The sequence below is a fragment of the Nycticebus coucang genome, chromosome 7 (assembly GCF_027406575.1).
Source record: "Nycticebus coucang isolate mNycCou1 chromosome 7, mNycCou1.pri, whole genome shotgun sequence".
NCBI classification, from domain to species: Eukaryota; Metazoa; Chordata; class Mammalia; order Primates; family Lorisidae; genus Nycticebus; species Nycticebus coucang.
The window spans coordinates 83812274-83827503 of NC_069786.1; the positions used below are offsets into that span (position 1 = coordinate 83812274).

Genomic DNA, 15230 nt, shown 5'->3' on the forward strand with positions numbered 1-15230 from the left:
TTTTCTCCTTCTCATCGTCTTTCAGTCTCTTTCCCCCCTTGAACCATCCTTCATTTTTCCTTCTTCAAGTTGGCTGTATCTGAAATGATTTATCAATCGTGGCAGTTTGTGAAGTCACTAACTACATAGAGCTGAGAGGGGGGATTAAAGCAGCCACTTCAGAAAACCAGCCAACTGGATTTACTAAGCAGTTTGACATATTATATTTACTTAACAAATTATGTAACACTTAATTTGTGCTTACAATGAATTACTTAACCATTGTGCTAGTCTATACAATATGTATGACATTACTTTGCTCATCTGATCCTCATATTCCAGGTAATCTATTACAGCTCATTATCTCTGTTTCACTGGAATTTTTCAATAAGCCAATACTTGCCCTGATAGTTGAAGACTTGCTGGATGACAGCAGTCATGATGACCAGGACTCCTTTCTGTGGCTTCCAGAGCCTTCCCCTGTTGGCCTCTTCCCCCTACTGCCCTCTAGTTCCGTGGCCTCTAACTTACACCTGTCAAGATGCACTGCCCCTCCTCCCTTTTATGTTTCCCATGTTCACTATACCACTCTGTGTGCCCTAAGTAGCCACAGTTTAGCCCCCACTTTTGAGAACATGCAGCATTTATTTTCCCATTCATGGATAGTGGCCTCCAGTTGCATCCAAGGTACTCCCAAACCGTTACTTAATTCTTCTTGCAAGTAATACCCATAGTATATACGCGTATATGCACCACATTTTCTTATTCCACATGTTGCTTGATGGGCACTAAGGTTGACTCCATATGTTTGTGATTGTGAATTGTGCTGTGATAAGCATACAAGTAAAGGCATCTTTTTGATAATAATGATTTCTTTTTTTCTGTAGTGGGATTGTAGGATTGCTAGATCTACTTGTAGTTCCTTAACAAATCTCCACAGAGGTTTTACTGACTTATATTCCCACCAACAGTGCATAAGTGGTTCCTTTCTACTGCATGCACACCAACGTGTTATTTTTGACTTTTTAATAATGGCCATTCTGATGGGAGTAAGGTGATACCTCACTGATTTTAATTTGAAAAATTAAACATTTTTTCCATATATTTACCAGCCATTTGTAAATCTTCTTTTGAAAAATGTTCACATCATTTGCTTACTTTTTAAGGGGATTCTTTTTTTCTTGGTAAGTTGTGTTCTTATAGATTCTAGAATTAGTCCTTTGTTGGACACATGGTTTGTGAATATGTTCTGCCGGTCTGTAGGTTGTCTGTTTACTTTTTCTATTATTTCATTTGCTGTGCCGAAGTTTTTTTAGTTCAATCCAGTCCTATTTTACCTATTTTCATTTTTTTTTTTTTTGCTTTTGCTTTTGGGGTCTTAGGCATAAATTCTTTGCCTAAACTAATGTTCTGAAGAATTTTTATTAGGTTTTCTTCCCTTTTTATTGTTACAAGTTTTACATTTAAGTTTTTAAAACAACTTGAGTTAATTTTTGTATATGGTAAGAGACAGGGATCCAGTTTCATTCTTCCACATAGGGCTGTCCCATTTTTCTAGTACCATTTGTTGGAAAGGGTGTCTTTTTCCCAATGTATGTCCTTGTCAACTTTGTCAAAGATCGGTTAGCTGTAAGCATGTGGATTTATTTCTGGGTTCTGTATTCTGTTCCATTGATCTGTGTGTCTACCTTTGTACAGTCTCATGCTGTTTTGGTTACTATAGCCTTGTAGTATAATTTGAAGTCAGATATTGTGATGCCTATAGCTTTGTTCCTTTTGCTTAGGACTGCTTTGGCCATTCAGGCACTTTCATTGGTTCCATATGAATTCTAGAATTTTTTTTTAAATTCTGGAATAATGAGGGTGATATTTTTATAGGAATTGCATTGCATCTGTGGATTGCTTTGGGCAGTATGGTCATTTTAATAGTACTGATTCTTCCAACCCATAAGCATGGCATATTTTTCCATTTGCTTGTGTTGTTTATGATTTCTATCATTAGTGATTTGTAGTTCTCCTTGGAGAGATCTTTCACCTGTATGGTTAAATTAAATTTATTCCTTATTTCTATTTTTATTTTTTTGCATCTATTGTAAATGGGATTGCTGGGGAACCTGCCCAAGCACGCTTTGGGTCTTACTAGTGCCTTGGTGGGGCGAGTGAGACCGATGGAAAATTATTGGGAAAGTTATAGAGAATAATAGATAAAGAGATTGTTTTTAAGGCAGCACACCCTTCTTCATGAGGCTTCTAGTGTGTCGCCCTGAGTATCAGGCTAGCTCTGTATTTATTTCATACATCAGTGTTACAATCCTAAATCTCATAAAGACAAGGCAAACAATTCCATCGTGGTTCTTTTTGCACTTGCATTTCTACTAACTAGACTAATTCTTTAACTATGTTAATTATATGGATTTACTTGCTCTTTTTTTATTTTGAAAAGGTATTTATAATATTAACACAAACAGAGTCTTGAAAAGGTAAACAGGAGCTTGACGTTAAGGAAAAAACCCTAGCCAACCCACAGTCACACATCATAGATGTGATGTTTTAATAGTCTGAAAGCCTTGTGTCCAGACAGGTAGACTCCTCTGGCCAAACTGAGGTGACACTGTGAAAAGAGATATTTCACCTCCTTATCTGGTCTGAAGCAATTCTTACTATGTTCAACAAAGTTTAAAGATTCCACAATCTTAACTCTTCAGAAAGCATTCTCTGGGAGTACACAGCCCCGCCCTGGCAGAGAACAGCTTCAAGGCCTATAGCCCGTAGTGGCGTGGCAGCTGTGGAGGGAGGGGGGATATTAACAAGCCAGTCTTCAGAACATTCAAGTGATAGGTCTTGCGTTTTGCACTGAAAGCCAGGAAATTTCTTCCAAATCAGGATGCTCCTCCTCATCCTGCTTTCCCTCATCCATTCTCTGCAATTCTATTCCTAATTCAATTTCTCATCTCCTAATAATTAATAATTGAATATTGGTTTTAAGCTTATAAAATCATTATTACTAGTAATGCAAGCACATCAAGATATGACTCTTCCCTTAAGTATTCCCACATGCACTCTTCATGGGATTGTGTTCTCGATTTGGTTCTCAGTATGGTGGTGGTGGTTCAGAAATGCTGCTCATTTTTGTACTTTGATTTCATAACTTCAGACTTTTGCTGAATTCATTTATCAAATCTAAGAGTCTTTTAGAGGAGTCCTTAGGGTCTCTAGGTATAAGATCCTATCGTCAGCAAGCAGAGATAATTTGACTTTTTCTTTTTCAATTTGGATGCCCTTTATTTCTTCCTCTTGACTGATTGCTGTGGTTAGAACTTCCTGTACTAACTGGAATAGAAATGCGGTTAGAACTTCCAGTACTAAGTGGAAAAGACATGGTGAAAGTAGGCATCCTTGTATTGTTCCAGATGTCAGGGGAATGCTTTCACCTTTTCCACATATAGTATGATGTTGGCCATGGGTTTGTCAGGTATGGCTTTTATTATTTTGAAGTATGTTTCTTCTATGCCGAGTTTTTTTTTTTTTTTTTTCCAGTTTTGGCTGGGGCTGGTCTTGAACCAGCCACCTCTCGTATATGGGGCGGGCGCCCTACTCCTTGAGCCACAGGTGCATGCTGAGTTTTTTAAGAGTTTTTATCATGAAGGGATACTAAATTGTATGAAATACTTTTTTTCTTTTGGCATCTATTCAGATGATGTGTTTATGTGATGCATTACCTTTCAGACTTTCATATGCTGAGCCATTCTTGCATCCCTGTGATAAATCTCCCTTGATTATGATGAATTACCCTTTAGATGTGGTATTGGGTTCTGTTTGCTGATATGTTGTTTAGGACTTTTACATCTATGTTCATCAGCGATATTGATCTGTAGTTTTTGTTTTATCCTGGCTTTGGTGTCAAGGTGACATTGGCTTTGTACAATGAGGTAGGGAGAATTCCTTCCCTCTTGATCTTTTGGAACAATTTCAGCAGGAGTGGTTCTTCTTTGTACATCTAGTAAAATCAACTGTGGATCTAAACTTTTTTGTGTTGGGAGATGTTTTTTATTATTGATTCAATCTTCCTACTCATTATTAGTCTATTCAGGAGTTCTGTTTCTTCCTGGTTCAGTCTGGGGAGGTTGTATGTTTTTAGGAATGCATCCATTTCCTTAGGTTTTCTATTTCGTGAACATATTGTTCATATTAGTCTTTGGTAATCTTTTGTAGTTCTGTAGTATCAGTTATCATTATCATTATCAGTAATGTCTCCTTTTTCATTTCTGATTTATCTGGATCTTCTCTGGATTAGTCTAGCTAGTGGCTTATCAAATTTGTTTAGTTTTCTGAAGAATCAATTTTTTGTTTAATCGATCCTTTGTATTGGTTTTTGGTCTCTGTTTCATTTAGTTCTTCTCTGTTCTGATTTTTGCTGCTTCTTTTCTTCTGCTAGCTCTGGGTTTGGTTTGTTCTTGTTTTCTCATTCCTTGACGTACCATGTTAGGTTGTATAGCTATTTTATATTAAGATGGATAATCTTGGGTGAAATAGAGGAACTAGATATTTTAGTTAATAATCTGTTAGGCAACTGCAATCTCTGTTTACATATGATTTTAATAAACTCTTTTTTCTTTAGGTTTTGAAAACATTGAATTGACTCCTCTTGCTGCAATATGTGTGAAAATATATTCTGGAGGAAAAGAGTTAAAGGTGGATGGCTCTATTCAAGTTTCTCTTCCCCTTCTACATACAAATGATGTAAGTGCAGGGGATCGCATTCCTGCCTGGACATTTGATATGGATACAGGTATGTGAGCTAAGTGAAAATATTCTCAATCTTTTGAAAAATTTCTTTTGAATATTTGAGTATTTTATCTTAAATTTGATACAGCTGTAGTTTTTCGGTAATATTATTATTTTATTTACTTTATCAATGATCTTTGGCCTCACTTTAATACAGCCATGGGGGAAATGAGGCCAATACATCATACAGGATATCCATAAGGTTCATGTACAATTTATTATGTTAAACTATTTTAAATTGGTATAAAATAGCATCATTTATTTACATTCCCTTGCCTTTTCAATACACCCAACATTTTGAGGCAAAAATACATTTTTAAAAAAATTATTTTTCCATGTAGGATTGTTTTTCTTTTGATAGGCATTATGAACTTATCTAAAAGCTTGGTTAAGGAAATTGTGAAATGTATGGTAATTTCATGAAAATAAGTAGTATTTTGTTGCTAAGCCATAGAGTCATTATTCCTCCCCCCCCACACACACCTTTAGATAATCATTTTCTTCTATGGGTATTGCCTTCTAAATAGCAACTAGAAGTATATGTAAAATATATAATCCTCCATCATTTCCCTTGGTTTTGTTCTTGCAATCCTAGGTAAATAAGGTGGCAGTGTTAAGTTACAAAAAAAAGAAAAAAAAGAAATGATCAGCCCATAACTGAAAAGTCCACAGGCAGGACTGCCTTGGGTGAGGCACGCTGCAGAGCTGGGACAGTTTCATAAGGCTTGGTTTCCCTCATCTCTTTCCTCTATGTTAGTCCCTTTCTGGGGTAGGATTTCCCTCCAGTGTATAACTTTATATGTAGCCAAGTTGAAGGCCAATGGAGCAATTCTTTTCTTAGTAGCTCTTAAATTCAACACAGCACAAGCTCTTGGATTCACTGCACTTGTAGAGTGGAATTTGTATGCCCATCCTGGAACCTGTCTTTGTGCCCACAGGTAGAAGGCACAGATGTATTTAGGCCTAGGTCACACGTTGGAGCTGGGGTTGGGATCCTTAACTAATCATGTGGACTGAGAATAGGGAGTTGTAGTTTCTCAAAAGAGAGAATTGGAATGGAATTTCACTGTAACTGGAAATATGGGCAGTGAGGCCAAAAAGTGACACAAATTGTCACTATAGACGGTAAGCCTCAGTGTGTGTGTGTGTATATATATATATTTATTAAATCATAGCTGTGTACATTAATGTGATCATGGGGCACCATACACTGGTTTTATAGACCGTTTGACACATTTTCATCACACTGATTAACATACCTTCCTAGCATTTTCTTAGTTATTGTGTTAAGACATATATATTCTACATTTACTAAGTTTCACATGTACCCTTATAAGATGTACAGGTATATCTATATTTTTAAGAAAAAGTGGAAACTGTACAACCATGACAACATACAATTGTAAATCATTGGAATTTACAAGAGTTCCAAGAGTGTGTCCATTGACCAGGAGGACCATGTGGAATAAGTCATTTAACTTATTAATATTTAGGCCTCAGCTTCCCAATTTGTTGAATGGGAGAGTTGTTAAACCACTTTAATGAAAAATACCTGCTGCTTGAGTTCTGGCTGGTTGTCCCACTTGGCAAATGTCTTTGTTTCTAAGGTTCCTCTGAGTTATAAAGGTTTTGATGATTTATATCTATGCAACACTTTATTACTATTTAAAAGCAGTAGATTAAATCATTCTCACATTCTAAGTGTTTCTATCTTTAAAAAGACCATTTTTACATGTTATAGATAATTTACTACCTCAAATAAGTAAATCAAGCTACACATATATGCCATACCTACACAGAACTTTATGTGATTTATTAATAAAACTTCATAAAAGGTATCAGTTTTACTGAATTCTTTTATCTATGGATGGCAAAATTTTATTGGATTAGATAGCATTTTATGAAATTTTAAGAAAGTTCTAAAAGAATAATACCAACATTACTAGGACAAAATAATGTCTAATACAAAATTAATAAGGCCATAAAACATACACTGTAAGCATTTGGTAAAAATCCCAGAACGGGTGGAGAATAACTACCTGAAGATGAATGGGGATTTCACTATTCATATTCTTAAGAGACAGATCTCAGTATGCACATTTTAAACATTATTTGGAGAGTCATGATTTTCTGAGTATGTCTGCATTTCATCCCTTGTTTTATTTTTAATGATTTGTTTTGATCATAACAAATCATCCAGATTATTCTATTTTATATATTATAATATATATTTTATATAATATAATATAGTATGTTCTATATTATAATGGGATATAATATTATCATAGGATAATATATTGACAAAGTTTTTAATAATCTTTTAAAAAGTCCTGTAACGTATTCTACCCATGGCTAGTAGCAAACTCTTATTAGCTCTAAAAATATATAACTATAATTAACTAGTGTTTTTTGCTTACTTTCTTTTTTAGGTGCTTGGGTAAATCATGGCCGGGGAATCGTAAAGGAATATAACAGTCATTTAATTTGGACATATAATGCACCACATTTGGGCTACTGGATAGCAGCTCCACTTCCAGAAACTAGAGGTATTGTAAAAATGAAACAAAGTGATATTTAAAAGTAATCCAATTAGTCTTTCTGGAATTGATATGGGTAGACTCAATTTTATTCTATGCACCACTTACCAGTTGTATGACACTGAGAAAAGCACTTAAGCTCTTGATCTCAGCATTTTTTTTCTTTCACGTGTATAAGAAGATTAAGTTCCATGCACACTAAGGCCCTTCTATGAATATATGATAGATGAGTCTGTGAAGATTGAAGTTTGTTCAAATCAAGGATTTTCTTAGTTTACTTTGTCATAAGTAAATTCCATCCAGATCAGTTACAGCTTTTGTTTTCAAGAAACAGAAAAATATTATGAATATTTTAAAGAAATTTACTGTATTAGAAGTATGTGGAGAGTTCCCAGGACCTTAGGGAAGGCTGAAGAACCAGATGCTAAAAGCCAGGGACCCCTGCAGCAGCAGGAGGCCCAGTTAGCAGGCCTGCTTGACAGCCTTGGCCAGCCTGCTGCTGTGAGATGGCTGGATTCAACCTTTTGCAGTCTCTCTCTCATAGTGTTCCTGATCATTCCAGGGATGAAGATGGTTATCGGATTGGCCAAACATTGGGTCATAAGTGTACCCGTTGGTAGAGGGATGGGGAGAAAGAAAAACTCTTTAATAACAGTGCCCTCAGGCTGCTTCCAAGAGAAGACAAATGATATACTAAGTGGAAAATTGGCTTTACATTTTGAACAGAAGGTGGGATCGAGGCTGGTGGGCAAAAACAATGAATTGACCTCTAGGGATATTTATACTCCAAGAGAACTATTTATTTTCTTAGATATAACATGATATAAAGTTATCTAGATACTTTATACTTAAGGAAATCCTACGTTCAGCTCAAGTTGTCTAAGTATCTCAAAATACGCAAACATTGCATGTTATCCATTAAGTCTTCTTGAAAAAAGAAAAATCTTCTAAACCTGCTTTAGTCTGGACTGGTTGCATTATTAGCCTGCTACCACTTTCAGGATACCTTGGGTGTTTCCTGGCATAAATTGAGTTGTTTTTTGGCTTATGATCAACTTTCTGGTCTCTAGTATTTTGTTTCTATTGTTCTGTTACTGAATTTTCCTTTATCCTTGCGCATTTGTGTGTTTACGGAATCAAAACAAAGCCCAACTTTGTGTTATTTTAGTGAAGATTTTTTGGTAAAAGTTGGATGCAGCTATCTCATTCTCACCATCGTCAATGATGTGTCAGGGGTGATTCTTCTGGTGTGTTGAGTGTTTTTGCTCCCAGCTGAGAGGCAGCTGCTATGTGGCCATTTCATGCTGATTGGGAATGGTCCCAATGCATACTTTGGTCCAGGACATAGATGACCTTTCACATACGTTTCTCTTTAGCATTCTATCTAACTTTATAACAACTATTATTTTGAAGGCTTTCAGAGTTTTCTAAAAGAGTTTTGTTAATCCAGTTTGGTTTTTATTTTCATTTTACATTGGCAATATTTGAGTTTTAAGCTATGCATGATAACAAGCCCTTTCTTGGTGAAGGCAAAATTTAATATTTCAATAAAAATATGAATCATTAGTCATGTCTGATCAAGAAGGATGCTCTTTTTGTTTCTATTTGAACTTATTGCTTACAGTATTATTTATTCAGAAACCAGAGGGGGGTTACTTTTGCTCTTCATGATGTAAGATATCATGCTGTTTTACCAGCTGTCTGGCCTTACCCCATTCTATATTTGCAACTATAATGAAATATTGATAAGAAAGAACAATTAATATTTAATACTTTATCTCAGCTAAATTCAAGTTATTTCATTTTTAATAAAAACAACCCTAAGAAACATTTGAGTTATAGAGGAGTATATTTCCACTAAGAATATATCTGAAACAATTTATATAAGATGGCTTTGTGAATTAAAAAGCCAAAATAGTTTCCTAAAACAGGTATATATATATCTGAAACAATTTATATAAGAATATATCTGAAACAATTTATATAAGATGGCTTTGTGAATTAAAAGCCAAAATAGTTTCCTAAAACAGGTGGAAGTTCTGTTCCAGCTTATCTGTTGGAAAAGAGGAAAAGATTTTGTGTGGATCAGAGTACCATGATAAAAGTATGAGATTCTCATTTAGTTTGAAGTAGAGGTCATCTAGTGATTTTTTTGTAAAACCTATTCTGCAAGCATATCAGAAAAAAGAAACCCCATACTGGAAGTATGGATAACTTGAAGATAGCTCTGGCTTTGCCTGTAGTTAACTGAGTGAGCTTGATATAAGTAGTTACGCACCTGGGTATTAGTTTCTTGTTTCTAAATTGGGGGAGCTGGGTACTGTCTTAGTCTTCTCAGTTGCCATTACAAAGTACCACAGCCTGGATGGCTTAAACAAAAGAAATCTATTTTCTCACAGTCTGGAGGATAAAGTCTAAGCTCGTGGTACTGTAAGGTTTGCTAAGGCCTCTTCCTGGCTTGTAGGTGGTTGTCTTCTTACAAGGTCCACATACAGCTTTCACATACCAACCATTTCTCCTCTTCTCAGTGTACATTGACTGGCTGTCTTATAATTCAATTCAGTTCTGATACTACCTACTTGTGGAAGTAACAACAGGTTAAGGGCTCAATCCCACAAGACTGCCCCAACTTCAGATGCCAGTTGCAAGCAGCAGGTTCCAATCGGGAGTTACCATAACCCTCTCCTTAGGTTCAATAATTTGCTGTGATTCAGGGAAACTCTTCCTTAACTTTTACCGATTCATTATACAGGATGTAATAAAGGATACCAATGAGGAGATAGGTGAGGGAGTACAACATAGGGCAGATCTGTAAAGGTCCCAAGTACAGGAACTTCTGTCCACAGAGATGGGGTACACACCACCCTTCTGGCCCGTGTATGTGTTCATCGACTTGGAAGCTTTGTGAACCCCATACTGTAGGGATTTTTATGGAGGCTTCTTCTCATAGGCATGATTGATTGTTAACTCAATTCCACATGCTCTCCCTCCCCCAGAAGCTGGGAGTGGTGTGGAAAGTTCCAGGCTTCTAACCAGGGCTTAGTCTTTGCAGATGACCAACGCCTATCCAGGAGCCCATTGAGAGTTCTTTCATTAGAGCAAAAGATGCTTCAGTCATCTAGGAAATTTCACAAGATTTAGGTTCTCCGTGTCAAGAACTGGGGTCAAAGACCAGAAAATAGAATAAAAGAGTCTTCTGTGCTGGGTGCAGTGGCTCACGCCTATAAAACCTAGCACTCTAGGAGACTGAGGTGGTGGATTGCCTGAGCTCATGAGTTAGAGACCAGCCTGAGCAAGAGGGAGACCCTTTCTCTACTAAAAAAATGAAAAACCGAGGCAAGAGGATTGCTTGAGTCCAAGAGTTTAAGGTTGCTGTGAACTATGATGCCATGGCACTCTACCAAGAGTGACAAAGTGAGACTCTTGTCTTAAAAAAAAAAAAAAAAAGAAAAGAAAAGAAAGAAAAGATTCTTCCGGGACCATGCCTTATTGTTCAGGAAATTGCAAGGGTTTTAGAGGCTCTATGTCAGGAACTATGAGCACATGTCTATGTTTTATTATGTCACAATCTCTAATATCCCTAAACATTTTATGATGGGCTAATTAGTGTCTGGTGTGTTGGAGCTACTTTAGTTGTAGTAAATATATGAAATTTTGTTTTTTAAATTCAATTTCATTTTTTTAAATTCAATTTCAAATAGAATTCTAGAATGATTTGGAAAAATTTTAAGTGCAAGATGTTAAAATAACTTTTCAGATTGCTGTAGGAAAGTAGTTGGTAGAGCATAAAATTTAATAAACAAATATTTATTAATATGTTTTAAATATGTATTTCCAAATATATTTGAGTGAAAATATATTGTGATTTCCCTACTCTCCCAGTCCCCTAGGCATTCACACACATGCACACAGCACATGAACAGATTCAACCCTTTTGCTGCTGTCATGTGTATGGGGTTTGGAGCAAGCCCAATAGTTATCAACCTATTTCCAGATGTAACTTCTGTTGGATTCCTGTGGAGTAAAAATTGTTAGCATCAGTCCATTGTAGAAACATATATTAAGATGTACCCAGATACAATTAAACTTGTCTCTGCTGTATCTCTTGATCCTGCATAGGAATCTGCAGATGGGATTAAGTCACTTTCATTTCTTTTGTTTGGAGAAATTTCCTATCGTGCAGTGCTGTACTTTTTGCCTCTTAGAAAAGAGAAAGGTTAGATTATCAGTCACCATCTCTGAAACTGTGGCCATACTGTTCTAAGTGTTTCACAAGTTTTAACTCATTTAATCCTCAACAACACACAAGGGTTAGATATGACTGTTATCACGGCTTTACAAATGAGGGAACTGAGATACAAAGAGAGCAAAGTTGCTCCAAACCACAGAATCTTAATAGCCTAAACTGATAATCATAGTGTATGATGCAGATTTTACTGCAGTAAAACTTACCCAACAACATTTGTATATGTGTGCTCTCTCATAACAGGAAGGTAGTGGGTCAGCTGTGCCTCTGCTCAGCTTTCCTGGGGTCATGGTGTTGTCCTGTTCTAAAGTCTAAGTGGAAGGAGTTACAACTCTTAATTGTCCAAGTCCCAGATTTTTTTTTTTTTTCCCCAGAGTCACACTCTGTCACTCTGGGTAGAATGCAATGGCGTCACAGCTGACAGCAACCTCAAACTCCCAGGTTCAAGCATTCCTCCTGCCACAGCCCCCTGAGTAGCTGGGACTTCAGATGCCCACCACAGTGCGCAAGTTTTTTCTAGTTTTTCGTAGAGACAGGACTCTCTTTTGGTCAGGCTGGTCTCAAATTCCTGAAATCAAGCAGTCCACCTGCCTTGGCCCCCCAGAGTGTTAGGATTATAGGTGTGAGCCACTGTGCCTGGGCAAGTCCCAGAATTTTTGGATTCTCTCTATTATTTACATCCCTGCTTGCTTTGTAGAATTATTTTTTGAATTTATCTTTAAAACCTTTTAAAATCAAAATGCAGCTAATAATCAGCCGTTACGGCCATCACTCTGTCCCCCAAATTCCTTGCATAAAGCTTAAATTAGTTAGAAATATTTTCTTCCAGTTTATTTTACCAAATATTTTGCTGCTTGGGTTACCATTTTACTATCTCTTGAAATCATTTTCTCACAATTCACTGTCTAACCCAGAAGCCAGTGTCACATATTTTAGGTTTTTGTTATAGTAGCATCTCAGCATCTAGATAGCAATTTCTGCAGCCATTGCTACAGTAACAACCCTGTTGTCTCAGTGGCTAATAATATCCGGTATTTACTTGGTACTTACATGCCATAAATGTTTTGGGCTGACTTCTGCACTGTTTGGCTTGGCTTAGTCCAGTTCAACAGATTTTCTCATTCCAGACCTCAGGTTGAAGGAATAGTGACATTCTAATCTTCACATATTAGAAGGCCTTAGCAAGAGGGCAGAGCCACATCATGCAGCCTCACTTATGGTGCTCACATTTCATTGGTTAAAACAAGTCACCTGGTTAAGCCCAAGGATAGGGAAGTCTGCCAAGGGAGGGAAGCAAAGAAAAGTGTGTACACATATTTAATTTGTTCCACCCATGATACGACATAGTTGAACATTTGATCTAAAATAACATATTTTCTCTTTGTGTATATTGAACCATGTAGGTTCAGGTATAAATGAAGATTCCAAGGACATAACTGCCTACCACACAGTGTTTCTTACGGCCATATTAGGAGGCACAATCGTCATTGTCATTGGATTTTTCGCTGTACTGCTCTGCTATTGCAGGTAAGAACATATCAATGTGTGTATGAGTACAGAAAACTGTCATTTTATAGTATCATCTCAGTTTGTTCCATGCACTACAAAGTTTATTTTAGAAATAAATTGTATAATCTTTGAAATATATGGATTAAAAAGAAAAATAGATAAATTCTAACAGTAGCATTGCACCTGTGATGTGCATGTGGTGGAGTGATTTTTTTAAAATCTTTCAGATCATGAGTTTTAAATATTTTTGCCTTTTTTTCCTATTTTAGGGATAAGTGTGGTACTCCACAAAAAAGAGAAAGAAATATCACCAAACTTGAGGTTCTGAAGAGAGACCAGACAACATCAACAACACACATAAATCACATCAGTTCGGTCAAAGTTGCATTAAAAGCTGAGGATAAGTCACAGTTATTCAATGCCAAAAACTCCTCATATAGCCCTCAAAAAAAGGAACCATCAAAGGTAGAAGCAGAAGAAAGAGTTTCCATGGTGAAAACTCGGGACAATTTTAAAATCTACAATGAAGATGTTTCATTTCTATCAGTCAATCAAAACTATTCAAGAAACCCAACACAGTCTTTGGAGCCCAATGTAGGGTGCAAACCACCTAAACATGTTAACAACAATCTATCTTCGTCTTTAGGTGATGCTCAAGAGGAAAAGAGGTATCTCACAGGTAACCAAGAGGTGTACGGACATTCCCACATTCCTGAACAGCTTATGCACATCTACAGCCAGCCCATTGCCATCCTTCAAACGTCTGACCTGTTCTCTACTCCAGAGCAGTTGCATGCTACTAAGTCGGCTACTTTACCAAGAAAGGGACAGTTAGTCTATGGCCAATTGATGGAACCAGTAAACAGAGAGAACTTTACACAGACATTGCCCAAAATGCCAATGCATTCTCATGTACAGCCCCCAGATGCCAGGGAAGAGGATATCATACTTGAAGGTCAACAGAGTTTGCCCTCCCAGACTTCAGATTGGAGCCGATACTCGAACAGCTTACTGGAATCTGTCTCTGTTCCTGGAACACTAAACGAGGCTGTTGTGATGACTCCGTTCTCATCAGAGCTTCAAGGAATTTCAGAACAGACCCTCCTGGAGCTGTCCAAAGGAAAGCCCTCCCCTCATCCCAGAGCCTGGTTTGTGTCTCTTGATGGAAAGCCAGTCGCACAAGTGAGACACTCCTTTATAGACCTGAAAAAGGGCAAGAGAACCCAGAGCAATGATACCAGTCTGGACTCTGGGGTGGACATGAATGAGCTTCACTCTAGTAGAAAGCTCGAGAGGGAGAAAACATTCATCAAAAGCATGCATCAGCCCAAGATCCTTTACTTAGAAGATTTAGACCTGAGCAGCAGTGAGAGTGGAACCACTGTCTGCTCCCCCGAGGACCCAGCTTTAAGGCACATCCTGGATGGAGGAAGTGGAGTTATTATGGAGCACCCTGGGGAAGAGTCCCCAGGAAGAAAAAGCACTATTGAAGATTTTGAAGCCAATACATCCCCCACGAAAAAAAGGGGCAGACCACCACTAGCCAAAAGAGATAGCAAGACTAATATCTGGAAGAAGCGAGAGGAACGCCCACTGATACCCATAAATTAACTCCTACGGGGGCTGTGTGTCTGCTGTCTCATGCTGTTTATTCTTGCTTCTTGTTGTAAATTGCAGTATGAACTTAAGAAGTTGAGGCTGAGTGAGATCTCATGGTTCTTGGACATGTCTCAAGCAGAGTAAATAGTAAAATGGTAATGTAATCAGAGAGGAAGATACTAAGAAATGCTTTTTCTGGCCTATTCATTTATTTTTGGGTGATGAGTTTAAAGAATCCAAGTTTTTGAAATGTAAAATAGCATCAAGATGGTGTCTGGAAATGTTGCTCAGTTAACCAATTTGGCCCTGCCTCTGTTAGAATAACACATTGAAACATGTACTTCTTACAAAAAAAGTTGCGTACAAAAATGTTGCCTCTGCCTTGGTGACTACCCTGTGGAACATTTAGAAATGAAACTGTCTTCTTCAGGTATCATGGTCTTGTGAATTATCATTATTATTTACTCCTCTGCCTATACTTGAGAATTACTTGATAAATGTTTTGGATTGATGTCATTCTGGAATTTAAAACCAAACACTTTTTTTGGGAGATGAATAGTATGTGATTTGTACCA

The 15230-nt window shown here is 37.1% G+C and overlaps 1 protein-coding gene across 1 annotated transcript in view; it reads left to right on the forward strand.

Moving 5' to 3' along the window:
• FAM171B (family with sequence similarity 171 member B) overlaps positions 1-14834 on the forward strand; it is a 73716-nt gene extending 58882 nt beyond the window's left edge. The window contains exons 5-8 of the mRNA XM_053598132.1: positions 4598-4768; positions 7194-7310; positions 12951-13074; positions 13326-14834. Of these exons, the coding sequence (XP_053454107.1) occupies positions 4598-4768; positions 7194-7310; positions 12951-13074; positions 13326-14667 (1754 nt within the window). The 3' untranslated portion in view covers positions 14668-14834. The remainder of the gene's footprint in view (positions 1-4597; positions 4769-7193; positions 7311-12950; positions 13075-13325) is intronic.
• The last annotated feature ends 396 nt before the right edge of the window (positions 14835-15230 follow it).